Below are 27,415 nucleotides of genomic sequence, written 5' to 3' on the forward strand. Positions count from 1 at the left end.
AAACTCAGTTTCGCTCTCAGTTCTCCTGTTTGTGCTGCTACATCAGGAAGTCCCGGAATATCCAGGCTGTGATTGGCTGCTGCTATATGATTGGCTGTATTTATCCATCTTACTTTGTGAAGGTTAAACTTTCCAAGAAACAGAAGAAGTTGGATGAAAAATGCTCTTTATATCCATGTTCTTACGCATAATAGAGAAAATAATATAATTGTCAATGAATGAATTGTTTAATGTTTCAAAACTAAAAACTTCCAGGCTTCCATACTATACCAGAGTTAAGAAGTTAAGAGGGAGGAAACAGGACAGGTAAGCAGTCTGTTCATTTAATTAGGAAAGCTGAACTTTACTCATTTAAATATACTTATTTCAGCTCCATTCTGGTAAATCAGTATTTATCTTGCCTCCACAAATGTTTTTTAAAACAAATGATGTTTTAATAAATATTATTGGCTTTCATTTTTCATTTTACCTGGTTGTTTAAACAGATATGAATTCAATTTGTTATAAGGTTTCAAATGTTGATATGAATAAAATGAAATCAGGATTCTTGGTATTGCTAATTATTCACGTGAAAATAATAAATCTTTGAGCAGAGGATAGTTGAAGGATGTGATTATAAAATTGGGACAGATTAAATGTTTGCCTTATTAATTATGTGTGAGGTCTGACGTACTTTGTGATTAATTTATTCTGGAAGCGATTATTTCTTTTTAAATGGATTCAATAATATTTAGTTTGTCTCCAACATAGACATAATATAATAATACAACTATATTATGTCTATGTCTATGGTCTCCAAGGTGTGTCCTCCATGCGCTGTTCCATGACGTAAGACGTCATGGAACAGACGTCTTACGTCATGTCCGTAGCTCCCACACATGTCTGTGGCTCCGCCCATGTCAGTGGCTCCGCCCCTCTAAACTCAAAACATAACGCACAGTTGGTTCCGTCGCAGTTCAGGACACGTTCCGTACCAAACAGGCGGTGACAACATGTCTCTAGTAATGTCAGCAGTTGGTCTCTGTGAGATTTTCTTCAGCCGTCCAGGATTTTGGACTTTTATCTTCTTCTTGTTTTTGTTCTGGACGCCTGTTAAAGGTAAGCGCTGCTGCTTTTCTCCTCAACTGACGTTAAACTGTTACTAAGCAACCAGGAAGCGTTTTCATTCAAACTTTGAATGAAACAGCTGGTGAAGTCATTCATTGTTTCTTTAAACAGGGAACGATGAAAACTGTCTGTCCGTCTCTGTTTTATTCTTAAGTAACTTATTTGTGTCTTTGTTTTCCTCTGACCTCATTCTGCTGTTTGTACTTATATTATTAGACGTAAATCAAACGTACAGTGTTCGTCGACCGTCATGCACCGCTGCTTCCTGGGACAATTCAAATTGTTTCACGTTGGTTGAATAAAATAGTCTTCAAATCTGAATCTAAATTATTAAACAGGGATTAAAGAGATTAAAAAGACTAAAGAAAGGGGGAAAAAAGCTGTTCATTGATATTAAAACGTATCTGCTGGTTGTCCGATAATAATCCATCCATCCATCCATTTTCTTGCACCCTTGTCGCTCAGTGGGGTCAGGAGGTGCTGGTGCCTCTCCAGCTAACGTTCCGGGCGAGAGGCGGGGTCACCCTGGACAGGTCACCAGTCTGTCGCAGGGCAACATAGAGACACACAACCATGCACACACACACTCACACCTAGGGACAATTTAGAGAGACCAATTAACCTAACAGTCATGTTTTTGGACTGTGGGAGGAAACCGGAGTACCTGGAGAAAACCCACCATGCACAGGGAGAACATGGAGACTCCATGCAGAAGGACCGGGGCCGGGAATTGAACCCAGAACCTTCTTGCTGCAAGGCAACAGCTCTACCAACTGCGCCACCGTGCGGCCCCTAAATGTACTAATGGCGGAGAAACAACTTATTGTTACAGGAAAACTGTTTATCTGCCATCATTGGTAGCTATGCTAAATGCAGCAAAAATGTTCGTTTGTGCCGCTATCATTTTAGAGATATAAAGAAATGTTTCTAGAGGTCATCCAAGGTCAACCAGCCCCCCACCTTCTTCAAATCAGACTATATGGATGTCAATCAACTCGGCTACCAGCCCCCCCACGGCGCAGCCCTCCGATAATAATTATTATTTTATTTGTAAGTGATGCTTTCTATTAAATGTTTACTCTTGATATTTGACACACGGTGAGTCAGCAGGTTCCCACCACAATGACTCATTAACTCACATGACCGAAATGTGACATTAATCAGCAATAACAGATGGATATAGAGCTTAGTCATGATGAAAAGTAGGCGTGACATCATATCTTAAATAAAAAATCAAATGAAATATCTATTTTTTTGTTCATACCAGATTCAATATTAACATTTTTCTTGCTCTCTCTCTCTTCTTCTTTTTTTTAAGAAATTGCAAATGACAGAAAATATTTTCAGCAAGTGGCTTTTATTCCAATCATCCATCATGAGTTGCACCACAAAGTGTTAGAGTCTGGTTACAAGAATTATTCTCTAATTATGAGAATATAGATTTAATATTAGCAGAATTACAATGCAAGTTTTACCAGAACGTCTTGTTGGGAGTTCTAATAAAATATTACCATTTTATTTTGGTAATATTAAGACTTCATTTTATTATTTCGACTTTATTGTCATGTGACTTTATTCTCGTATTTTGACAACTGTATTTATTTATTTATTTTTTTTTACATTATGGCTTCTTCAGATTTACTGTAATATTAATCGTAACAAGAAATCTTTCCTTCCAGGATCCATCACAATCTTTAATAACTCCTTCAAGAAATTCAATTAATTATTTACAACATTTAGTTTTCCCTTGGGATCAATAAAGTGTTTTTTCATTCTTGTAAAAAAGAATAAAAAAGCTATACAACAGTTCTGGTTGTGCTGACGTCACACTGAACAATGGAAACGTTTGGAGAAAAAAAATCCAGATTTTACAGAAATGTAAATGTCAAAAACTCAATCACTTTCTAAATTGATCAAATGTGTAGAAAACTTGGGATTTTGGCTCAGAAAAAATGTCCAAATTTAAAGCGAAGCTCTAGAGGGGAAGCTAATGGAGGACAGAGTTAAAATCAACCTCCTGATTTAAATGACAAAATAATTAAAATCATCAGTTGTTGATTCAGGTGAGAGTAAATAGAGCTTAATGATTCCTGACTTCCCTGATGGCCGTCAGAAACCACACAGTAATATTTTATTTTCTCCACTTTTGTTTGGGTGAAATGATAAATGTGACATTCTGGCAAGTTTCCCAAACAGCTGCTCATGATACAAACTTCCTGGAGGAAACCTGGTGGAAACCCAAACCTCCACAGGTGGATTGTGTTTCTGTCTGTGGGGATTTCCACTCTTGGGGAAATTTGTCACCCAAACACTGAGAAGTTTCAGGTTTTACTTTAGTTTCGTGATCAGAAATGTTTTAAAATCTTCTCTGTCTCTCCAGGTGGCCTCCATCTGATTGGTTCCTCTCAGCCAATCGTAGCTGCTCCTGGAGATGACGTCATCCTGCCGTGTCGGATGGATCCTGAGTGGAACGCCGTGGGGAAGACGGTGGAGTGGTCCCGACCGGACCTGAGGCCGTCCGGCCCTCAGAAGCGTGTGGAGTACGTGTTCGTGTACCGCTTCAGGAAGACGGACCGAGACATGATGATGGACACGTACATCCAGAGGACGTCTCTGTCCCAGGACGGCCTGAGGCGAGGAGACGTGTCTCTGACCATCAGGAACGTCAGCCTGCAGGACCAGGGCAGGTTCCGATGCTTCATCCCTCGCCTCGGGATAGAAGCAGAACTTCTGCTTGTTGTTGGTGAGGAACGGGTCCAAACTGCAGGTTCTGATCCGGATCTGTTGGACTTTTTCTCATCAGTCCTTATTGTTGCTGTTTCAGATCCAAACTTTGTTTCAACGACGACGACAGAAACGGTTCCTGGCAGAAACTTCATGACTCCGACGCCACAGAAGGAAACCAGGAGCAACGGTGAGTCTGCAGGTCCAAACTCTGAAGCTTCAGGTTCTGATAATAAACCAAGTTTTATTTTGTTTTAAGGTTTTCTGACATTTTTCTTTTTATTTCAGGTCGTCGGTCCAGGATGTTTCTTCTTTTCCCCGTTATTCTCTTCATCATTTCTCTGAGTTTACTTTTCATCTTAATCATCTTCAGCTTAACAAAATGCTCCAAAAACACAAAGTAAGTCATAAATAATTAAAATACATCAGAGCTTCTTTCTCATAATCACCATCAGATTAATAAATAATAATAAACCTTACAGATTTCATCAGAACCTCCTGGGAGCCTCGGCCTCTCAGTTTGGATGCTTTGCTGCAGAGCAGAGCTGTGTTGATGTGGACCAGAACTCCATCCAGACTCTGATTCCTCATCAACCTCAGCGTCATGGAAACCGTGGAGGATGAGCGGGTTGAGTCAATCAGTCTGAGACGTATCAATGAAACCTGGTGAGGTTTAACATAATTCAGCCTGATCTGATCTGTGATAAACTCCAGAAGACAGAAGTGGAGGTCTCAACAATCACCTGGATCTATGACTACCTGATAACAGACCACAGTTTGAGAGACCGATTGACTGTGTGTCCAACCAGGCGGGGAGCACCACAGGGCTCTGTACTCTCACCATTCCTTTTCACTCTGTACACTTCAGACTTCCAGCACAAGTCCAACATCTGTCATCCACAGAAATGCTCAGATGAGTGTGCAGCTGTTGGGTGAATCAGAAATGGACAAGAGGTCGAGTACAGAGAGCTGGTGGACCGCTTTGTGTTATGGAGGGAACAATCAAATCATCTTAAATGTAACAAAACAAAGGAGATGATTGTTGTTGAGAAGCCAGTTACCATTATAGGTGAAGAAGTGGAGGTGGTTGAGGAATATAGATGCCTCAGAAAGTATGACGGCGCTTTATGGCCAGACTAAGAGAGTTTTACTTTCAAATACAAGAATGCAGTCATAAAACTACGAGAACCAAGTCGTATTAGCAGAATAGTTTAAATATTGGCAGAGTGAAGACGCAATATTGCCGGAAGAAAGTCGTTAAATTAAAAAGCTTTGATGGAGTGATATGAAACGTGACCTGCTCGGCAAGTCTGGTTCTTTCTGTTAAATAAAAAGTTGTTTAAACAATAATTTCAAAGTCCTGGGGCTGAAATTTAGCTTCTGATGTGCTGAAACATTTAGTATTTACTCATTTGTTAAACCAGTGCCACCTTTAATCTCAGTATTCCGCAAAGGTGGTGGTTAAAAGTTATCATAAAATTACGACTTTATTCTCGTCCAACTTTACTCGTATTTAAAACCCAAATCAAAACCTCAGAGCCTGGCCCTTTAACTCCATCATAAACAAACAGCAGCTCGCAGAAAAAGGCCAGGAAATGAGACAAAACCTATTTTTACTGTTAATGTATAATGTTATGCACTTTTCATCTGACAAGCTGAAATATAAACAATATTGCTGCAAATCTTTTCATAATAATTATCTACTTTGTGAAAAACTAAAAAAGCTTACAAGTCCCCAATGCTTATACTTGTAAAAAGTTTTATTGTTTTAAGTCTAAAAATGCACATCCCAGTTAATCATTTGCACTTTTTTTTTCAAACTGAGTCTTGATTAAATGTGACGGATTTTGAAAATTATTTTGAGACTTAGAACAATAAAACAGCAGTTTTGATAATAAGGTGGGTCCAGTGCTGGAGCCAGTTGTTTGTACGGATAAATTATTAAATATGAACAAATGTGCAAAAGTATTTCAATTCTGGAGAGGGAGGGACGCTTGTGTGTGGTGGGGGGAGGGTGTGAAAAAACAACATGATCCGTGGGGGGGCTGACAGAATAAATGGTTCTGTTGCTGAGAGCGTCGTCTCTTCTGCCGTCATCTGTTGGGGCAGCAGCATCAGAACCAGGGTCCTGAAAAGGCTCAACAGCCTGATGAAGAAGCCTGGTGTTGTTCTGGTTGTTCTGAAGAAAATTATGTCCAACCCTGACCATCCTCTTCATCACATCCTCTTCATCAGACTGTGTTGGGAAGGCAGAGTATCTTCAGTCAGAGGCTTCTTCATGTTCAGTGCAGTACAGACTGCTGCAAGGGATCTTTCCTGCCAACAGCCATCATCATCTACAATAACTCTGTAGAATTAATGAGCTACAACATTTCTTTTTCCTTTGGGATTGATAAAGTATTTTTTGAATTTTCTAGGATTGTTTTAACTTATTGTACTTCTGTTTAACGTCACCATGTTTGATCTGGTATCATCAGTTTGATGTGTTTAATTTATTTTGGATCCTGCTGTCTGAGCAAATGTTGCCTCTTTGAAAGATGGACCTTAAACATTTGTTACAGGAGACCTGCAGAGCAGATCAGGCTGTGAAATGTTAGGAAATGTTTTAAATGTGTGTGTGGAGAAAACAAGTGTGATGTAGAACTTTTTTCATTAATGCAGTAACATATTATTTGCACTTCTTTTGTCGTCTGTATTTTAATGTCTGCACTAAACACTAAAACAAATCCATCAATGTGAAAAGATGAAAGTCTGAGTTGTTTTCCTTGTTGACCTGCTGTGGTCACATGATGGACTGTAGTTTATTTCCACGTCGTTCCTGGAGAAGTGACGTTTTTAGAGAAATGCTGTTAAACTCTGGGGATTTTAATCCCCCTGGATTATGTGGATTAAAAAAATATAATTTATTTTGTTACTTAGACACTTAAAACAATTTGATATTAAATGATTCTCAGTATTGGCTGAAAAAAAACCTTATCAGGTTAATAAATTAAACATAAAGCCATAAAAGTTTCTGACTTGAATATTTATTATTTTTCTACTGCTGAATATTTTTGCAATAAAATGATCTCTGAAGTACCACATTTCAGATTTCTTTAAATATATTTGTGTTTCTTCTGTCTGCTGCTGCTCTGAATTCTGTTCAAGGATTTTAAGTAGAGCTGACCTTTGACCTCTGATCACAACATAAACATGTTTCCTTCCTGTGATCCAAACATTGAAAGATTTCATGATCTACAGTTTTCATGACTTTCTGAAGGTTCCTGTTGGATTAAGGTCTGGACTTTAACTAGGCCATTTAAAAAGGGAGACTGAGATAAACAAATAAGAACTTTTTCTGTTGGTTTATGTTTATAATGTGATAAAAAGTGAAAAGTTTTAAGGGGTGTGAATACTTTTGCAAAGCAACGTTGACCTGAATGATCTTTGTTTCATTTTACTTTGAAATCCACTGAATCTAAATGTTTTATCTGGAAACTTCACTGTGGTTTTAAATTCCAGGTGAACTTTGAACCCTTCCACCTTCTCCTTTGTCTCAGATGAGATCAAACCTTCAGGCTGCAGGTAGAAACAGATCCCAGTGGATCAGTTACCTGATGGGAATCACCTGAGAAAACAGACCTGATCATGTTCAAGATGGGTTTCAGCTTCTTATCTCCAGATTCAAACAGCTTCTTCTTTTACTTTCTGTTTCTGAAATAAAACCCAAAGGGGGAATCTAAAAAAAGGGGAAAACCTTAGTAGATTTTAGAAAAATAAAATTAAAATCCCATCAGCGCCGTTGTGACAAGTTAAAACCAGTAATAACAAAACAATTGGTTGTAAATTCCCAAAACACCCTGAGGGGTGAAATCTTCATACCAAGTCATTATAAATGAGTCGTTTCTGACTAAAGTTTCATTAGGATTTAATGAGCTGTCAGAATTTATTCTGTAATCTTTTATCAACTTAAATCTGAATAATTGATTTTCTCATAAAACTGAGTAAATTTTAACATCCAAACATAGAAATGAGGTGATGAAGGCTATCAGATTTATAATGTCAGTTTCACATTACGTGTCCAGAATCCCCCTGAGTTTCCAGATCACTTTTAAAAACAAATGAACTAATGATTAAATTATTGCATCATCAATAGTTTCACTTTCTCTCTGTTTATTTTTTTATACCTTCAGAATTTGTTTTAATATAGACTTTAGCTGCTTTGTTTGAGGCAAATTCTACGTAAATGTCAGATTACAGCAGCTTTTACTGCCATCTAGTGAACTTTCTGTTTCACTCCTGCTGCAGTTTTACATCATCTCCATTCCCTTCACTTCCCTTCTCACCAAAGTTTAATTTAGACATCCGGGATTAGACTTGGCTGCATTTTGTTAGGAGACACACACACACACACACACACACACACACACACACGCAGACACACACACACACATACGTTTGCATCTTTGTGGGGACTTTCCATTGACTTCCACTTATTTCTACAGCCTAAACTTTACCCTTATCCTGACCATTACTAGTATATTTCCCAACCCTAAACTTTATGAAAAAGAAATTCAAACCTTATTTCTAAACCCAAACAAAAGGCTCCACCATAATAAGATCAGGCTTTGGTCCTAATAACACCCATAGGCCATCATTTAGTAATTAGTAATTATGCCAGAAAAGGCCTAAATTGTGCATTTAGACCTTTTTGTGGCATAATTGCCAATATTCTGAAGACCTTTATCAGTTTGAATACGCCACATAGATAATATCATTTTACAAGTGAAACATTGTGGATAAGCAAACTCATCCCAAGATACTTTTCACTGATTGCAGCTCAGCCTTTGACACAAGTATCCCCCATGTGGCTGTTAAACATGGAGTCAGACACACAAACCTTCATGGTGAACAACAGTCCCCTCATGAAAATGGACACAATAGCTCTTCTGCAGCTGGTGATATTCGCCGGAAAACGTCCCAAGAAATGACATCATGAGGAAACAGCATTGTGTGGTAGAACTGAAGGCATCCAGACATCCAGAGGATTACTAACTGAATAAGAAAACAAGGCCCAGTCTATCATAACACTTTGCACAATTAGCGCAACGCCTCAGCCAAAGCTCTGAAAACACAACGTCTCATTTGGTCTGAGTCAAGTCAAGACACTTTTATTCATATTGTACTTTTTGACAAGGCAGATCCAAGAGCTTTACATCGTAATAACATCAACAAATATGAATCAAGCAATAAGCTGAATGTTCCGATGAAGGTTTGTTCAGAATTCTGTAGAAAGAGCCTCGTAGTTACAGGTTCCCCCAGAGCGCAGAATGCCGCCCCACCGAGCAGCAGATACCCATTTCAGAGCTGAGAAACAGCTTTACTACTGCTGAGCCGCCTCATTTTTAATTATGCCAGAAATATGCTGATGACCTGGGATGAGAAGGAGATCCTGACTGCATCTGTTTTTACAGGAAACAAGAACTCCCAGTCTGTTTACGGCAACAAACTGCTAGCTGTTAGCCGCCAAAGCTAATGACTGCAGCATTAAAGTCGCTAACTGAAAACCTGTTCTGCTCTCTGCATTTCCATTTGATATAATGCCTGGACAGTATATTGATCCAAGTTACTATTTTGGTTAAAGTAATTACGTCAAGTATTATTAGATAACTCTACACTTCAACAGCACAGCAGGAATGAGGTCCAGTCCCAAGTAGCACAGTTTATGTTTCTTGGGTTCTTGTTCACAGATGATGAAAAAACAGAGCAGGAGATCAATATGTGGATTGGAGCGACATTAGCAGGGATGTACTGGTCGGTCTTAGTGAAGAAACTTAACGTTAAATAGCAGTTTTTACCTTCATCTATGGTCAAACAGATGTGGATGTTTTGCAAAGAACAAGTTCATGAACATTTGGCTCCAAACAACGAGTTCACAACGCAAAGCATAAATGAAGACGAATCATTATTCTGAGAAAGTAATATTTCATAATTTGATGAATTAGAAATCAATGATCTTAAGTGAAACTGATTCTTTATCTACTGGCAATATTGGTATCACCACTCTGGAATACCAATATTGGGGTGTAAAAGGACATATATAAGCTAGTTAGGGATGTAGTAATAATCTATTTTAAGTCTGATATCTACTGTAACCACCTTAAATAACAATGCTATTAATTTATGAGCACCAGTGATTTGCTAAGGCTGACCACTGAATGGTAAATACACTGAACTCATGTAGCACTTTTCCAGTCATTTTGGCCACTCAAAGCACTTTAAAGTCACATTCACCCCCAAACACACACACATTTATACACCGATCAGTAGGCAGAGTGGGGTTCAGTGCCTTGCCCAGGGGCACATCAACATGTGCCAGGAGGAACCTGAAATCGAACCTACAACCTTCCAGTTACAAGACGACTGCTCAACCCCACAGTCAAATGGACATAGGGATCTATTTTTAGCATCAATGGTTACCGTAGTTTAGCACAAGCATCAATTATTTAATTAGCTGATATTTTATTGGCTAAATCACACATACAGTAAGTCAAAGTTATTTTTGGTCTGTGAATGAAATCAAGCATATAAAACAACCAAAAACAACTAAAACGTTAAGCCTGTTCTCTTTTGTTGGTTCCGTAACAGAGTCATTATCTGATTTCTGTTGTAGCCCTCAGTAATTCTCCACATCCTGGGAAAACAAGCAGGTTTAGGCACATCTAAGATAAACCTCACAGCCCTTCCTGGTAACTGAGGTGTGACGTTTTGTCCTCCACTGTATCCTGTAAACACGTCTCTGTTCCCTCCTCCTCAGCAGTTACATTGAAACTCATGCAGTCGTTGTTACTGAGAGCTAAAATGGAGCACAGAGGACTTCAGTTAAACCGAAGTAACTTCTCCTGTTCGATCTGTTTGGATCTACTGAAGGATCCGGTGACGATTCCCTGTGGACACAGTTACTGTATGAACTGTATTAAATGCTACTGGGATGGAAAAGATCAGAGGAGAATCCACAGCTGCCCTCAGTGCAGGAAGGAGTTCATACCGAGGCCTGAACTGGAGAAGAACTTCATGTTTGCTGCTTTAGTGGAGGATCTGAAGAAGACTGGACTCCAAGCTGAACACTGCTCTCGTCATGATGAGGTGATGAAGATCTTCTGTCGCACTGATCAGCAGTGTATCTGTTATCTCTGCTTAATGAATGAACATAAAGGCCATGAAACAGTAACAGCTGCAGCAGAAAGAGCTGAGAAGCAGAAGGAGCTTCAGGAGAGTCGACAACAAATCCATCAGAGAATCCAGGACCAAGAGAAAGATGTGAATCTGCTTCAACAGGAGGTGGAGGCCATCAATGTCTCTGCTGATAAAGCAGTGGAGGACAGTGAGGAGATCTTCACTGAGCTGATCCGTCTCCTCCAGGAAAGAAGCTCTGAGGTGAAGCAGCAGATCAGATCCCAGCAGGAAACTGAAGTGAGTCGAGTCAAAGATGTTCAGAAGAAGCTGGAGCAGGAGATCAGTGAGCTGAAGAGGAAAGACGCTGAGCTGGAGCAGCTCTCACACACAGAGGATCACAACCAGTTTCTCCACAACTACCCCTCACTGCCAGCACTCAGGGAGTCGACACACTCATCCAGCATCAACATCCGTCCTCTGAGACACTTTGAGGACATGACAGCAGCTGTGTCAGAGCTCAGGGACAAACTACAGGACGTCCTGAGAGACTCATGGACAAACATTGAACTGATGGTCACTGGGGTGGATGTTCTACTGGCAGAACCAAAGATCAGAGATGGACTCTTACATAATTCAAAAGAGATCACTCTGGATCCAAACACAGCAAACAGGAATCTGTTTCTATCTGAGGGGAACCGAAAAGTAATAAGAATGATGCAACAGCAGATTTATCCAGACAACCCAGACAGATTCACTGATTATAAGCAGGTCCTGAGCAGAGAGAGTCTGACTGGACATTGTTACTGGGAGGTGGAGTGGACTGGGAGAGGAGTTGGAGTAGCAGTTTCATACAAGAACATCAGAAGATCAGAAGGGTTTGGATTCAATGACAAGTCTTGGTCTTTATATTGCACCAAAGACGGTAACACGTTTTTTCTTGATGACTTTGAAACTCCAGTACCAGGTCCAGTTTCCTCCAGAATAGGAGTCTATCTGGACCACAGAGCAGGTATTCTGTGTTTCTACGGCGTCTCTGAAACCATGACTCTCCTCCACAGAGTCCAGACCAGATTCACTCAGCCTCTACATGCTGGGATCTGTGTTTATAATGGATCCTCTGCTGAGCTGATTAAACCTCAGCAGTCAGTGATGACTTGAGGTTCAGCTGGTTTCAGTTTCTTTTGTTTCCATCATTGTTTTCATTTCTTCACTGTTGAGAAATTTTTCATCTTGTTTGTTTTGTTGATGTTGGAGTTTGTTTGGGTGCTGCTTCTGTTTAGTCATGGAGGCAGTCACTGCTTCACCTAAAATAATAACATCTGTTTATTGAACATAATGTATAGAAAGTGTTTTAAGAAAATGTTCATAAATTAATGACGAAATTTGCTAAATCAACTGACTGTACTGATTGATTGATGTAAACTAATTATTAGCATTATCAATAAGTCATTATTTTATTCGACAAATATCAGATTATGATCAAACTGTGTCAATAAAGTTGTTTTGTGACTCAGACTGTAGTTCTGTGTTTGTTTTTGCACATTGATCAAGTTGATTCACTGTTTGAATATATAATGACACGTCTGTAATTTTTTGTTTTATTACATTTTATTATCATGTGTCAGTAATAAAAGTTATTCTTTAAAAGTCATTTTGAAACATTTCCAAATACCAGAATCAGTCGTGGTTCTCAGATGAGAACAAAGTGAGTAATCAGAGTTTTTGTTGCTTCAGGTTGAGATTTGCTTTCTCTCTCCTGATGGCAGGAGTCCAGGATGATCCTAAAAAGACACAGCAGACTCTGAATCTACAGGGTTTTATATCTGTGAGGCACTAGCGGAAGAAGTCAGCAAACAAGTCTCTACAAATGAAAAGGCTCTAAGGACAATTTCAATATGTACGTCTTTGCATGTTCTTGGCTGTTGTGTTGTGTTGTATACTTCATTATGTTGTTTTGATGTATACTAATTTCATTTAAATAAAGTTCTTTGGGGAAAAAAAAGAAAGAAAGAAACGTCATTATGTGTCAGAAAGTTCATCATAGATGCATGTCGAGACAAGTTTACAGCACGTGATCCATGACGCACAGCTTTGACACAGAAGAACAGTGACACCTAGTGTCCACTTCTAGATACTGCAGAAAGGAAAACAACTCACACAGGCATCAGAGAATCAGAATTCGCAACTATGCTTGGCTTATATAATTATTAATAATTGTACTTAATAATTTATTTGAACTTCTTTGGTTGAATCGGCCATCAGCCCCAGTATCTCTGGAGTCATAAGTCAAACTCAGTCTCTCATGAATGAATTGAGACCAGAAAGAGGAGGAAACTCCTCACACAACTAATGAACCTCTTTCTCTGATATATATATATATATATATATATATATATATATATATATATATATATATATATATATATATATATATATTCCCTTTTGCCTTGCTATTAGAAGCTAGATTGCAGTATTGCAGTGGTAAGAGAAAGAGGTTAATTACAGAATAATACAGCTGTAAAGTTGCAATATTTTGATTATAAATTATATAAGTGATCATTCCTTGTGTAAGGAGTTTCCTCCTCTTTCTGGTCTCAATTCATTCATGAGAGACTGAGTTTGACTTATGACTCCAGAGACACTGGGGCTGATGGCTGATGATAGTTTTAACTCTTCACAACAACTATACACATAACGAACAGAAGAAATAAACATATTTCATGTTGTTGAGCTAATTGATCAAATTTGAAAAGTTTAGTTTCCATGATTATATAACTTTAATTTTCATCAGAAAGAAGAAACAGCGCCTATGCCGTCAGCTAGTTACTATGGCAACAGTCGTTCTGTTTGTTTTTCTATGGGCGGAGCAACTTTGCGTTGCTCCGCCATTGCGTCACATTCTAAACGTTATAACGCCGGACGTCAACGGCTGCAGCAACAGCAAACACAGAGTAGAAGAAGAAGGACATGTCTAGAGCGGGTCTCTGGAAGTCTCTCCACGGGTTTTCGTTCTGGACCTCCACCCTCTGCCTGTCTCTGTCCTGGACTCATGTTCAAGGTAAACCGCAGCTTTACCTTCACCGTGAGGACTGTCTGTCCGAACTGAGCTCAGATTCGCTCAAACTAAACACCGCAGGGTATTATTTTCCTTCGGTAAATATTAATTAATTATCTGAGAACTTCAACTGAAACGTACAAGTTCTAAAATGTGACAGAATATGTATTAATATAAACACATTAGTTCATCTTTAACAAGTGATAAACGTTTGTTTGACTTTAAGATAAGTAAACCCAGCTGTTGAAATAATTAACTTGGTTTTAATTAACTGACAGTCTGGTGAGTATATTTAGCTTTGTTTAAAACAGTTAAAACATATTTTTAAAAATCAGTAAAGTGAAACATTTCAGAAACGATTTTGTGTCAATCTGAGTTGCTACATGGTTTTGATTTGGTCTTTTTCTGGAGTTTTGTTCATAATTTTGTGGTCGAACTGTTGCACGTGCAGCTGATTTTTGCGTTCACACGTTTGCTTTTGGACAGTTGCTAGGATGTGTAACCATGGCAACAACGTGTTTTTGTTTGGGTTTTTGGCTTTACAAAGGAAGAAGCAGGTTAGCATAGCATCACTCCATCATCTCTCTTTCTGACTTTACATGAATAAAACAATGTAGCGTAACCCACAGAATGAAGGATGAGGCTTTACACATTGTAAAGGTGTTTAATTGTAATAAATCTTTAGTTCCATCGTAAGAGATATAATGAGACATTTGAACTCCTTTACAAATTCTTCAGACTTTTGTTGTTAAGCCGCTGTTCGTAAACACACAAAACAGAAAATGTCACTTCAAAATAAAAGCATCAAACCGAAAGTTAATAGATAAAACTAATTAAAGTACCAGAAAGTGATACAAATAAATAAAGAACTTAATTCAAGGTTATTTACAAATAATCACTCCACATCGTTCAGAAAACCACGTATTGTTTTGCTTCCACTTCTTGATACAATTCACCAAAAATGTGTAGAAATTGACGTTCATAAATTGTGAAAACTTTAAAGCATCATTTGTAGTTTTTCGAATGGAAACAATAGATCTTCCCTGTTCTTCCAGGTGGCCTCCATCTGATTGGTTCCTCTCAGCCAATCGTAGCTGCTCCTGGAGATGACGTCATCCTGCCGTGTCGGGTGGATCCTGAGTGGAACGCCGTGGGGAAGACGGTGGAGTGGTCCCGACCGGACCTGAGGCCGTCCGGCCCTCAGAAGCGTGTGGAGTACGTGTTCGTGTACCGCTTCAGGAAGACGGACCGAGACATGATGATGGACACGTACATCCAGAGGACGTCTCTGTCCCAGGACGGCCTGAGGCGAGGAGACGTGTCTCTGACCATCAGGAACGTCAGCCTGCAGGACCAGGGCAGGTTCCGATGCTTCATCCCTCGCCTCGGGATAGAAGCAGAACTTCTGCTTGTTGTTGGTGAGGAACGGGTCCAAACTGCAGGTTCTGATCCGGATCTGTTGGACTTTTTCTCATCAGTCCTTATTGTTGCTGTTTCAGATCCAAACTTTGTTTCAACAACGACGACAGAAACGGTTCCTGGCAGAAACTTCATCATTCCGACGCCACAGGAGGAAACCAGGAGCAACGGTGAGTCTGCAGGTCCAAACTCTGAAGCTTCAGGTTCTGATAAGTTTTACTTTGTTCTCAGATTTTCTGACATTTTTCTTTTTATTTCAGGTCATCGGTCCAGAATGTTTCTTCTTTTCCCCATTATTCTCGTCATCATTTCGCTGAGTTTACTTTTCATCTTAATCATCTTCAGCTTAACAAAATGCTCCAAAAACACAAAGTAAGTCATAAATAATTAAAATACATCATAGCTTCTTTCTCATAATCACCATCAGATTAATAAATAATAATAAACCTTACAGATTTCATCAGAACCTCCTGAGAGCCTCGGCCTCTCAGTTTGGATGCTTTGCTCCAGAGCAGAGCTGTGTTGATGTGGACCAGAACTCCATCCAGACTCTGATTCCTGATCAACCTCAGCGTCATGGAAACCGTGCGTGGAGGCTGAGCGGGTTGAATCAATCAGTCTGAGGTGTATCGATGAAACCTGGTGAGTCTCATCAGTGATCACATGATGATGTCATATCATGATGATGTCATCTGATAGTAGAGGCAGCAGGTGATGCTCTAATAAAAGGCTCTTTGTTTGACTCTGGACTTTTTCTTTTGTTCTCCTGAAGGTTCTTCATAAAGCAGCTCACAGGCTCTGCAGGATCCCACTGACTTTCAGATAAACATGAGAAAATGATCTGGATTTTCTCCATCCATCCATTTTCTTACACTCTTATCCACTGGGGTCAGCAGTGGTGCTGATGGTGAGAGGCGGGTCACCCTGACCAGGTCACCAGTCCATCACAGGGACTTTTCACCAGGAAGTAAAAAAATATGTGATTTCAGACGAGAAGAGAAGCTCGACTTTATACTGTGAACTGAAGCTCATTTTATAAGATTCATTTAATTTATTGCACTTTATTTCTGTTTAACGTCACCATGTTTGATCTGGTATCATCCGTTTGATGTGTTTAATTTATTTTGGATCCTGCTGTCTGAGCAAATGTTGCCTCTTTGAAACATGAACCTTGAACATTTGTTACAGGAGACCTGCAGAGCAGATCAGGCTGTGAAATGTTAGGAAATGTTTTAAATGTGTGTGTGGAGAAAACAAGTGTGATGTAGAACTTTTTTCATTAATGCAGTAACATATTATTTGCACTTCTTTTGTCGTCTGTATTTTAACATCTGCACTAAACACTAAAACAAATCCATCAATGTGAAAAGATGAAAGTCTGAGTTGTTTTCCTTGTTGACCTGCTGTGGTCACATGATGGACTGTAGTTTATTTTCACGTCGTTCCTGGAGAAGTGACGTTTTTAGAGAAATGCTGTTAAACTGGATTATGTGGATTAAAAAAAATTAAACTTATTTTGTTACTTAAAACACTTTGATATTAAATGATTCTCAGTATTGGCTGAAAAAAACCTTATCAAGTTAATAAATTAAACATGAAACCATAAATGTTTCTGACTTGAATATTTATTTTTCTGTAATTAACCTCTTTCTCTTTCTATATATATTAGGGTTTTATATATATATATATATATATATATATATAGTCTTAACTCTTCACAACTATACACATAATGAACAGAAGAAATAAAAATATCTAATGTTGAGCTAATTGATCAAATTTGAAAAGTTTAGTTTCCATGATTATAACTTAAATTTTCATCAGAAAGAAGAAACAGCGCCTATGGCGTCAGCTAGTTACTATGGCAACAGTCGTTCTGTTTGTTTTTTTATGGGCGGAGCAACGGTTGCTCGAGTGATCATCATAACATCCCTAAACTACCAAGACAAGATGAGTGATGACAGCAGCCCGTCTGAAAGGAAAGGTGATGTTCAATAGCTGCCATGTGACGTTCTTCCCTGATCTGTCCGCGGAGGTGGTAAAGCAACCGAAACAATAGTGAAACCGTTAGCTGAATATAAACTTTGGACTTATATTCCCAGCAAAGATGAGGATCTTCCACCGTGGGAATCGTTTCCTCTTTCACTCCGATGGAGGAATTTATACGGAAAATAGGACAAACTGGCGGGTAACCACACTAACACGCTAAATGGCGTTAGCAAGGTTTGATAATGATTAACACTAAATTTGATCGGTGTTTCTGGATAATGAACATCTCGACTAAGTTTCCCTATCACAGCGGTGGGGCGTAATTTCTTAATAGCATCATCGGGGTTCATAGTTTAAAATGGTGGTGCGAGTTGACTAAGTGGACGTTTTCTCTGCTCCTGCTGTTTCTCTAGCATCAGTAGCATAACCAAGGCACAGAATAGAGGGGAAGTGGAGTCGGAGATGTCCACTGGTGGGGAATCTCAAGAAAGTTTTTTATGTTTGTAAATGTTTAGTGTTCTCAAGGTGCAAAATGCAAGACAAAAAAACTAAAGATATGGAGCGAATGAGTCCCGAGGCCATCATTGATGAGATCTCCTGGAATGTAAGAGGTCTTAGAAAATGGATCCAACTCAAGAAAGTAATGAATAGACTTAAACAAAACCAGGCAAAAGTGTTTTTTATTCAAGAAACACAAATGAAATTACAAGACTAAGAAAAAGATGGCCAGGTCAAGTATTTTCAGGCTAATTTTCTCCACATGCTAGGGGGGGTGACGATTTTGGATTCATAAATCTTTGCCTATCTGTATAAAAAAAGTTAATACTGATCCTGTTGGGAGATTCATAATAATCCACACCTCACTGATGAAGCAAAACTTTATTTTGGTTAACCTGTACGGTCCCAATATAAACTACCCTGAATTTTACAATAATCTGTTTCTTTCCATGGTGATGTTATCTTTGGTGGAGACTTTAACTGTACACAGTAAAAATACCAGTGTTGATTTAACACCCAAAAGTGTCTATATGTGTCCAAGTCAGCAGGTGTAGAATTCAACAATACAGAGTCACATTAACATTTACAACGGTGCTGGTGTTAAAATATATTACAAGTAACACCAGTGTAGTGTTGATCACAAAACATAATATGGTGTTAAAACTAGTAAATAATTGACCCACAAGGTGCCAATATCAATCAAATCCAGTGGAAAATATTCGAAACAATACACAGAAATGGAAAGTTAAACTTTTCTTAAACCCATTTCAGTATTATAGACCAATGTTAATTTAACATAAAAAATGGGCGTCACTCTTTTAACACTTCAAAAGTGTTACTTTAACACCTGCTGACTTGGACACATATAGACACTTTAGGGTGTAAATTCAACACTGGCATTTTTACAGTGTACTTTAGATCCTAATCTTGACTGATCATCAGGATTAGATTCATCCCACTCTAAAAGTAGACGGGTTATACAACATTTTATGTCTGAACTAAATTTATAAGATATTTGGAGAATTCAGAATCCAACAAAGAAAGCATATTCTTGTCACTCAACTACCTATAATAGCTATAGCCGTATAGATTACTTCCTAATCTCAAATCCTTCGGTTGCCAGAATTAAAGGTTGTACTTATGAAAGCATATTGATCTCCGATCACTCGCTATGCTTGCTTACATTTATGTGGCGATTAAAACCCCATTGGCTGCAAATGCCCAACTTTCTGAAATATATTGAGGAAAATATTGATGATCATTTCAACCTTAATGAATCTGAGGCTACAGCATCTATTAGATGGGAAGCCTTCACGGCTTTTATACGGGGTCAGATGATAAGTTACACCAGAAATAAGACGAATAGAAACTTCATGGAGATGGTAAAACTTGAAGAACAAATTAAAGAGACTGAGCTCGAGATAAATGTAAAGGATTGTAAAGAAAAGCAACAAAAACTGCTAATATTAAGGGCAAAATATAACAAACTATCTACTACCAAAGCTTCATCAGAGATTCAAGCTGAAACAATCCGACTACGATCAAGGAGAAAAGGCAGGAAAGCTTCTCGCCTGGCGCATTAGAGCTCTGCAGAATGAAAGGGCAATACATGAAATTACAACTGAAAATGAAAATACTTCTGATCCTCTAAAAAGTCTCTTTAAAGATTATTACTCAAAATTATATACATCTAAAGGACACATATCACAAATACCACTTGATTCATTTTTTAACTCTATAAATATCCCCACACTTAGTGAAACGGTTAAATCAGAGCTGAATATCCCGATATCTATAGATGAACTTTCAAATGCAGTAGATAAATTTAAATCAGGGAAAACACCCGGTCCGGACGGGATCCCTTTGGACCTTTATAAACTATTTAAAAACAGACTACTACAGCCCCTCTATCATATGCTTGCAGAAAGTTAAACCCTTAAAGAATTACCTCCTTCTCTACGAAATGCAATCATAACAGTACTACCTAAACCTGGAAAACCTCCCACCAGATGCCAATCTTTTCGACCAATCTCTCTTATAAATTCTAACATAATATCTAAAGTACCAATCTCTCTTATAAATTCTGACATAATATCTAAAGTACCAATCTCTCTTATAAATTCTAACATAATATCTAAAGTACCAATCTCTCTTATAAATTCTAACATAATATCTAAAGTAGTAGCACTTGGGCTTGAGAAATGTTGACCATCTCTTTCTGAACCAGATCAGAACGGATTCATAAAGGGGCGGCCAGCTAAATATGAACATCCCGATACAGCTTTACTTTCACTTGATGCAGAAAAAGCTTTCGACAGAGTGGAACATAATTATCTATACGATGTTTTATCTCAATTTGGCTTGGGTAGTTATTTCATAACCTGGATTAAAATAAGTTATAATAAACCCAGAGCCTCAGTTTTAACGAATAATATTATATCTGATTCATTTAATCTAGCTAGGGGAACACGACAAGCGTGTCCCTTCTCATCCCCCCCTCTTTATTCTGGCAATTGAACCATTGGCTTTTGCCATAAGGAACAATCAAAACATACAGGGTGTCAGAATAAAAAGTGTTGAATCTAAAATTGAACTATTTGCAGATGACAATATTTTAATGTTGTCTAATCTGAAGTCCTCAATCCCTCAACTACTTAAAACCGTCAATGAATTTTGGTTATCCATCCATCCATCCATTTTCTAACACCCTTCGTCCCTTAGTGGGTCAGGAGGGTTGCTGGTGCCGATCTCCAGCTAACGTTTGGGCGAGAGGCAGAGTCACCCTGGACAGGTCGCCAGTCTGGCAACACAGAGACAAACAACCATGTACACACACTCACAGCTAGGGACAATTTGGAGAAGCCAATTAACCTGATAGTCATGTTTTTGGACTGGGAGGAAACCGGAGTACCCGGAGAAAACCCACTACGCACAGGGAGAACATGCGGAAAGACCGGAGCCGTGACTTGAACCCACAACCTTCTTGCTGCAGGGCAACAGCTCTACCAACTGTGCCACTGTGCAGCCTACACACACACACACACAACTAGGGACAATTTGGAGAGGCCAATTAACCTGACAGTCATTTTTTTTGGACTGTGGGAGAAACCGGAGTACCCGGAGAAAACCCACCATGCACAGGGAGAACATGCAGAAAAACTATGGCCGTGAATCGAACCCAGAACCTTCTTGCTGCAGGGCAACAGCTCTACCAACTGTGCCACTGTGCAGCCTACACACACAACTAGGGACAATTTGGAGAGGCCAATTAACCGGACAGTCATGTTTTTGGACTGGGAGGAAACCAGAGTACCCATAGGAAACACACGCATGCACAGGGAGAACATGGAGAAACACCGGAGCCGTGAATCAAACCCACAACCTTCTTGCTGCAGGGCAACTGTGCCACTGTGCAGCCTACACACACACAACTAGGGACAATTTGGAGAGGCCAATTAACCTGATAGTCATGTTTTTAGACTGGGAGGAAACCGGAGTACCCGGAGAAAACCCACCATGCACAGGGAGAACATGCAGAAAGACTGTGGCCGTGAATCGAACCCAGAACCTTCTTTCTGCAAGGCAACAGTTCTACTAACTGTGCCACTGTGCAGCCCCGAAGCTAAACCCTATTTTAAATCAGTCCACCTCAAATTTAACAAGGGACTAAATTTAAGGTCAAATTTAAATCTGGTGGACTAAATCTTGCTCAAGTTACTGAGTCAAGAAACTGAACAGCAATCTTCTCTATCTAAAAGGTGTGGGTTGTACTTAGCTCTGTCCTCACACGTTGGGCATGCGGCGTATTTCGATGTGGTTAGAGTTCGAGCGCCATAAATATCTTCATCCTTCCCCCTTTTGGCCAACACAGAAGTTAACGTCTCATAGTCCGGTCTCTTTCTAGGACAAACGTCCTCAGCCGAGGACGTTTCCCCTACGACTGCCCTGTCTTGGGACCGGCCTTCCAACGTTGCTTCTGTCACAGCAGAGGTTGAGGATTTAGGTCCAACAACCTCTGCTCTGCAAACTTCCCCAGCCGGGGAAGTTTGTTTGGCAGTCGGGGAAGGGTTGAAGAGGTACGCATCGAACTCGTCGTACTCGATGGAATCGTCCCTGTGACTGCTAATATCAAACGTCACGCTAGGAAGAATCTTATTAAAGATCTTCCTAACTCCGGTCGTGATCAAATATCCAGCACCAAACGTTACTGGGAAAAACACAGTGGCTACAATCTGTGCCATTCCTAAAATCACTAATAAACACAAAGCTGTGGGCCGAAGAGATGCTTGGATATAAGCTCCTGTTCTGAGACCCAAGCATTCATAACCTCAGATGTTCTTTGATCTATGTCATAGATGATGAGGTCATAGACAATGAGCTCACTGTAGTTCTGGGGGAATGTCTTGCTTCTGATGGTTGCTATGGAAACGGTCAAATCAGTTCTGCATGACTCAAACTATTAACCCTTTGCAACTGCATCACTGAATCACTCGAGACGCCATGACGGACTTCAGAACGGTATATTTCAGGAGGCTTGGGATTAAAACAGGGATTTTAATCTTTAAATATTAAGTTTGGATTGACAATGATATATTTAAACCATTAAGAAGGATTTTTCATCATTCTATCAGGTTTAAAATTCTGAATCATACTTGACTTAAAAATATCTTAAAAGTCAAATTAAATGTAACTTACAAACATTTGCTGCTGCTGCTGTTGTTGTAAATTGCGACAAGAAATTGTGCCTGCTTGGACAAGAGCTACAAAGACATACTTTTGGTTTAATAATTTTACATGTTAGCATCTCTCGATGGCCTGTTGAAACTGGCAAATGTTAAATACTTTGGGTTGTTCCTGGACAGTCAGATCAACTTTGCTGAAAACACTGACTATATTTTGAAGAACCGTTCTCAAAGACTCTTCCTTTTAAGAAGACTTAGTGATCTTGGGGTGACCCAATTAGAGACTAGTTAGTCACCCCTATGTCTTGAATTTGGGGGATAAAAATCATATTTTATTTATCACTAAAGAAGGGTTCAGCGCATATGAATCTGGTGGGTTTGGTACCTCAGAACCACTGTATTATATAATAAACTAAATGTGTGTTTAAACCCAGTTTCTGACAGAAACGTGAACCAGTTAGAGCTTCACCTCTTGATGACCCTGGCGGCCATCAGCCTCTGCTCAGAGTCCAGGTAGGCAGACGGCTCGTCGATCAGGTAAACGTCGGCCGGTTTGCCCAAACACAGCGTGAGGGCGACTCTCTGCAGCTCACTACCAGATAGGTTTTGCACCTGGAGAGCGAGGAGGAGGAGGAGGAGGAAGGGTAAAGAGTTACTTTAAGATGTAACGTTTATTTTAGGTTCTGAGGACCGGAGCAGTGAGACAAGCAGCTTCTTGTTCCTGTTTGTTTTAGCGCTAAGCTAATGATGCTAGCATGTCTGTTTTTATATCACTTGTTGATCATATTGAAATAAATCTATACTATTCTGAAAAGACGTGATCTAAAGTAGTAATGCCTTAACAAGCAGCTTTTTGACTCAGATTGTTGTTCCTGTTTGTTTTAGCGCTAAGCTAGTGCTAGCATGTCTGTTTTTGTACGACCTGTTGATAATTTCACCTTGTAATCTATTGTAGCCTGGTCCGAATTTTAAAAACTCAAACGTTTGCATTATTCAGCCCAGTTTTCTATATTTAAATGACAATTATTCAAAATGGCTCCTCCTCTTTGCAGCTGAATTTCTCCATAACAACTAGAGAAAGATGAACCATTCGTTACGTTCGCTGACGGTGTGGCGTTTCATCTGCGGTTCTTACGTCCTGGTCGATGATGCTCTCGATCTGCAGCGGCTTCATGACGTCGGTGATGAACTGCGGGTGCGTGTAAGCGTCTCTGATTTTCTCGTGCAGCAGAGCTCTGACGCTGCCCTGCAGCCACAAACGTGCAACATTTAGCCTGTTTAAAGACAACAAACTCGTCCCAGTTTCCATTTTCAGCTGCAGAATGCTTCACCTTGAACTTGGGGCTGATGGTCTGAGGCTTGTAGCTGACGTTCAGGATGGGAACTTCGCCTGAAAGTCGGACTACTATATGAACATCCCGATACAGCTTTACTTTTACTTGATGCAGAAAAAGCATTCGATAGAGTGGAACATAATTATCTATACGATGTTTTATCTCAATTTGGCTTGGGTAGTTATTTCATAACCTGGATTAAAATAAGTTATAATAAACCCAGAGCCTCAGTTTTAACGAATAATATTATATCTGATTCATTTAATCTAGCTAGGGGAACACGACAAGCGTGTCCCTTCTCACCCCCCCTCTTTATTCTGGCAATTGAACCATTGGCTTTTGCCATAAGGAACAATCAAAACATACAGGGTGTCAGAATAAAAAGTATTGAATCTAAAATTGGAATATTTGCAGATGACAATATTTTAATGTTGTCTAATCTGAAGTCCTCAATCCCTCAACTACTTAAAACCATCAATAAATTTTGGTTATCCATCCATCCATCCATTTTCTAACACCCTTCGTCCCTTAGTGGGTCAGGAGGGTTGCTGGTGCCGATCTCCAGCTAACGTTTGGGCGAGAGGCAGAGTCACCCTGGACAGGTCGCCAGTCTGGCAACACAGAGACAAACAACCATGCACACACACTCACAGCTAGGGACAATTTGGAGAAGCCAATTAACCTGATAGTCATGTTTTTGGACTGGGAGGAAACCGGAGTACCCGGAGAAAACCCACCATGCACAGGGAGAACATGCAGAAAGACTATGGCCGTGAATCGAACCCAGAACCTTCTTGCTGCAGGGCAACTGTGCCACTGTGCAGCCTACACACACACACACAACTAGGGCCAATTTGGAGAGGCCAATTAACTCGTCCCAGTTTCCATTTTCAGCTGCAGAATGCTTCACCTTGAACTTGGGGCTGATGGTCTGAGGCTTGTAGCTGACGTTCAGGATGGGAACTTCGCCTGAAAGACGCCGGAAGGTCAAACACGAGTCGGTAGAGGTCATTTCTCAGTGATGAGGAGGGAAACTCACCTCCTCCGTCAGGTTTGAGTCCTCCAGCCAACATCCTGATGAAGGTCGTCTTCCCTGTGCCTGCAGACAGACAGACAGCACCAGGTTACCGGACTGTGGGTCGGCCAGAAAGCACAGATATGGGAAGTGCGGAAGCCTCTAACTGTATCAAATTGATATAGCAACAACAGAGAGTTGGCCATTCTAAGGCAGTGGTTCTTAACCTGGGTTCGATTGAACCCCAGGGGTTCGGTGAGTCGGTCTCAGGGGTTCGGCGGAGCCTCTACCACGGAGGTAAAGACACACTTGTGTAAAGTCGTGATGACGCCCCGCTTTGCCATCACTTGCTGCAGAAGATCACGTTACATTGCTTAGCCAATCAGAGGATCACGTTACATTGCTGAGCCAATCAGAGCTGCGGAGGAGCCCTGATTGAAGGAGCTCCACTCAGCAGGGATTTGAACTTGTGTCTTTAATTACGTCAGCAAAGCTCACAGTTTTTACCACATTCTGTAGCTTTCAGTGAACTTCTAAATCTGCTCCTTAGTCGCATCTTTTCGGTCCTGCTACTGCCTCTAGTGGCGTGGGGGTGGTAACACAGCTAATAAAATTACATTACTAAATCAGAATACCACAAGGTCTTTATTATTTATTATTGGTTTTTCTTTCTCTTAAGAATGTAGAGCTAATTAAATGACCTAAAGACCTTAAAGTGGTTCCAGTTTCCCTCGATGGCCAACCTGTTGAAACTGTGACAAATTTTAAATACCTTGGGTCGTTCCTGGACAATCAGATCAACTTTGCTGAAAACACTGACTATATTTTGAAGAACTGATCTCAGAGACTCTACCTTTAAGAAGACTTAGTGATTTTGGGGTGACCCAACTGGACTCTAGTTGGGTCACCCCAATGTCTTGAATTTGGGGGGGAATCATATTTTATTTATCACTACAGAAGGGTTCAATGAATGCGCATATGAAACTGGAGGGTTCGGTACCTGAAAAAAGGTTAAGAACCACTGGTCTAAGGTAAAAACACCTTCCAGGTCAGGGGGTTACGGCTGACTCTGTGGGCGGGAATGTCCGCCAATGTCGCCGGACTTGCGACAATTGAGTTTCATTGGAACCCATATTCCAATTTATTGAATATGACTGTAACTGTTACATGGAGATTATTTTAATGGCGCTAACATTTATTCAATAACCAGGACGTGAAGGAGTTTAGCATTAACTTATATGTAACATTCATGGCGGGAGACGTGATCACGACCGCAGTAATCACTGTTACTTGCAAGTTCATGCTAGCTTATAACAATATGTCGTATTTATTTATTTACTGCAGTCGAGTTCAACAAAAAGCTTGATGAGATTACATAAAACTTCACTAACATAAATTAATTTAACACCAGATAGCGTTTAGCAACTTAACTTACCTCGATATGTTTTTTCAAATTTGATGGTGAATTTTTGAAAGCTAGAATTTCATGCTTTCGGGGAAGACAAAGGCGGCATTGAAATCTCCAGGAATCGTTTTTCGACCCGATTATTTCAAAGAAATCTTTTAAATAAGGCCATGGGTGGGGCAGGTCTTCTGGAGGATGACTATCCTTGGACTCCATTCTGGGAGTTAATGATTCCGCAGGTCCTGCGTTGCTCTTCTTGAGGGAGGGCCTAATGGTTATTTCCTTGCTTTGGATTGGTTGAGTGGACTGATTCCGCTCTCGCCATTGGATACTTTCAAACTAACGAGCAAATCAAAAAACCGAAATGCGTCTTGGATGTAACGAGTAACGAAACGCTGTATAGAAATGTAGTGAAGTATAAAGTACAGATACTTACTGTAAAATGTAGTGGAGTAAAAGTAGAAAGTATCCATTATTAAATCTACTTAAGTAAAGTACAGATACACGAAAATTGCACTTAAGTACAGTAACGAGGTAGTTGTACTTCGTTACTTCCCACCACTGCTCCCCATTAGCCCTCTTCCCATTTCAGGGAAATCAAAACAGGTTTTTTGATCTTTTTGAGGAGGCGGATGTATGGAGAAAACTCCATCCTGCTGGAAAGGAATATACTTTCTACTCCAACCACATGGAGGGAAGAACCATGAAAACATCCCCATTTACAACCCAAACTTTCTTCCAGGTATGTTAGATGCATGTTTTGGGGAAGGGCTGCACAGTGGCGCAGTTGGTAGAGCTGTTGCCTTGCAGCAAGAAGGTTCTGGGTTCGATTCCCGGCCTGGGGTCTTTCTGCATGGAGTTTGCATGTTCTCCCTGTGCGTGCGTGGGTTTTCTCCGGGTACTCCGGTTTCCTCCCACAGTCCAAAAACATGACTGTCAGGTTAATTGGCCTCTCCAAATTGCCCCTAGGTGTGAGTGTGTGTGTGCATGGTTGTGTGTCCTGTGTGTCTCTGTGTTGCCCTGTGACAGACT

At 40.0% G+C, this 27,415-nt stretch overlaps 4 protein-coding genes across 4 annotated transcripts; 3 read left to right on the top strand and 1 right to left on the bottom strand.

Annotated features, from left to right (window-relative positions):
* The first annotated feature begins 906 nt into the window (after positions 1-906).
* LOC103480860 (myelin-oligodendrocyte glycoprotein-like) lies at positions 907-16,705 on the top strand. The gene is made up of 6 exons (XM_081599662.1): positions 907-1,098; positions 3,488-3,850; positions 3,932-4,021; positions 4,120-4,231; positions 4,314-4,497; positions 16,233-16,705. Exons 1-5 carry the CDS (start codon positions 993-995, stop codon positions 4,453-4,455), a joined length of 813 nt encoding a protein of 270 aa, XP_081455788.1. The 5' UTR covers positions 907-992; the 3' UTR covers positions 4,456-4,497; positions 16,233-16,705.
* On the top strand, positions 10,527-12,499 carry LOC145548733 (tripartite motif-containing protein 16-like). The gene has a single exon (XM_081599661.1). It carries the CDS (start codon positions 10,645-10,647, stop codon positions 12,142-12,144), a length of 1,500 nt encoding a protein of 499 aa, XP_081455787.1. The 5' UTR covers positions 10,527-10,644; the 3' UTR covers positions 12,145-12,499.
* Positions 13,893-16,226, top strand: LOC108165633 (myelin-oligodendrocyte glycoprotein-like). Its single transcript, XM_017310338.2, has 5 exons — positions 13,893-14,044; positions 15,097-15,459; positions 15,541-15,630; positions 15,721-15,832; positions 15,915-16,226. Exons 1-5 carry the CDS (start codon positions 13,954-13,956, stop codon positions 16,081-16,083), a joined length of 825 nt encoding a protein of 274 aa, XP_017165827.2. The 5' UTR covers positions 13,893-13,953; the 3' UTR covers positions 16,084-16,226.
* Positions 16,706-23,043: 6,338 nt separating the features above from the next.
* LOC145548734 (ATP-binding cassette sub-family E member 1-like) lies at positions 23,044-24,101 on the bottom strand. Its single transcript, XM_081599664.1, has 3 exons — positions 23,961-24,101; positions 23,765-23,875; positions 23,044-23,241 (listed from the first exon to the last, which is right to left on the bottom strand). The coding sequence occupies exons 1-3, from the start codon at positions 24,084-24,086 to the stop codon at positions 23,095-23,097; spliced, it is 384 nt and encodes a 127-aa protein (XP_081455790.1). The 5' UTR covers positions 24,087-24,101; the 3' UTR covers positions 23,044-23,094.
* Positions 24,102-27,415: the final 3,314 nt, after the last annotated feature.

This window comes from Poecilia reticulata, chromosome 18 (genome assembly GCF_904066995.2).
Source record: "Poecilia reticulata chromosome 18, P_reticulata-male-v2, whole genome shotgun sequence".
Taxonomy (NCBI): Eukaryota; Metazoa; Chordata; class Actinopteri; order Cyprinodontiformes; family Poeciliidae; genus Poecilia; species Poecilia reticulata.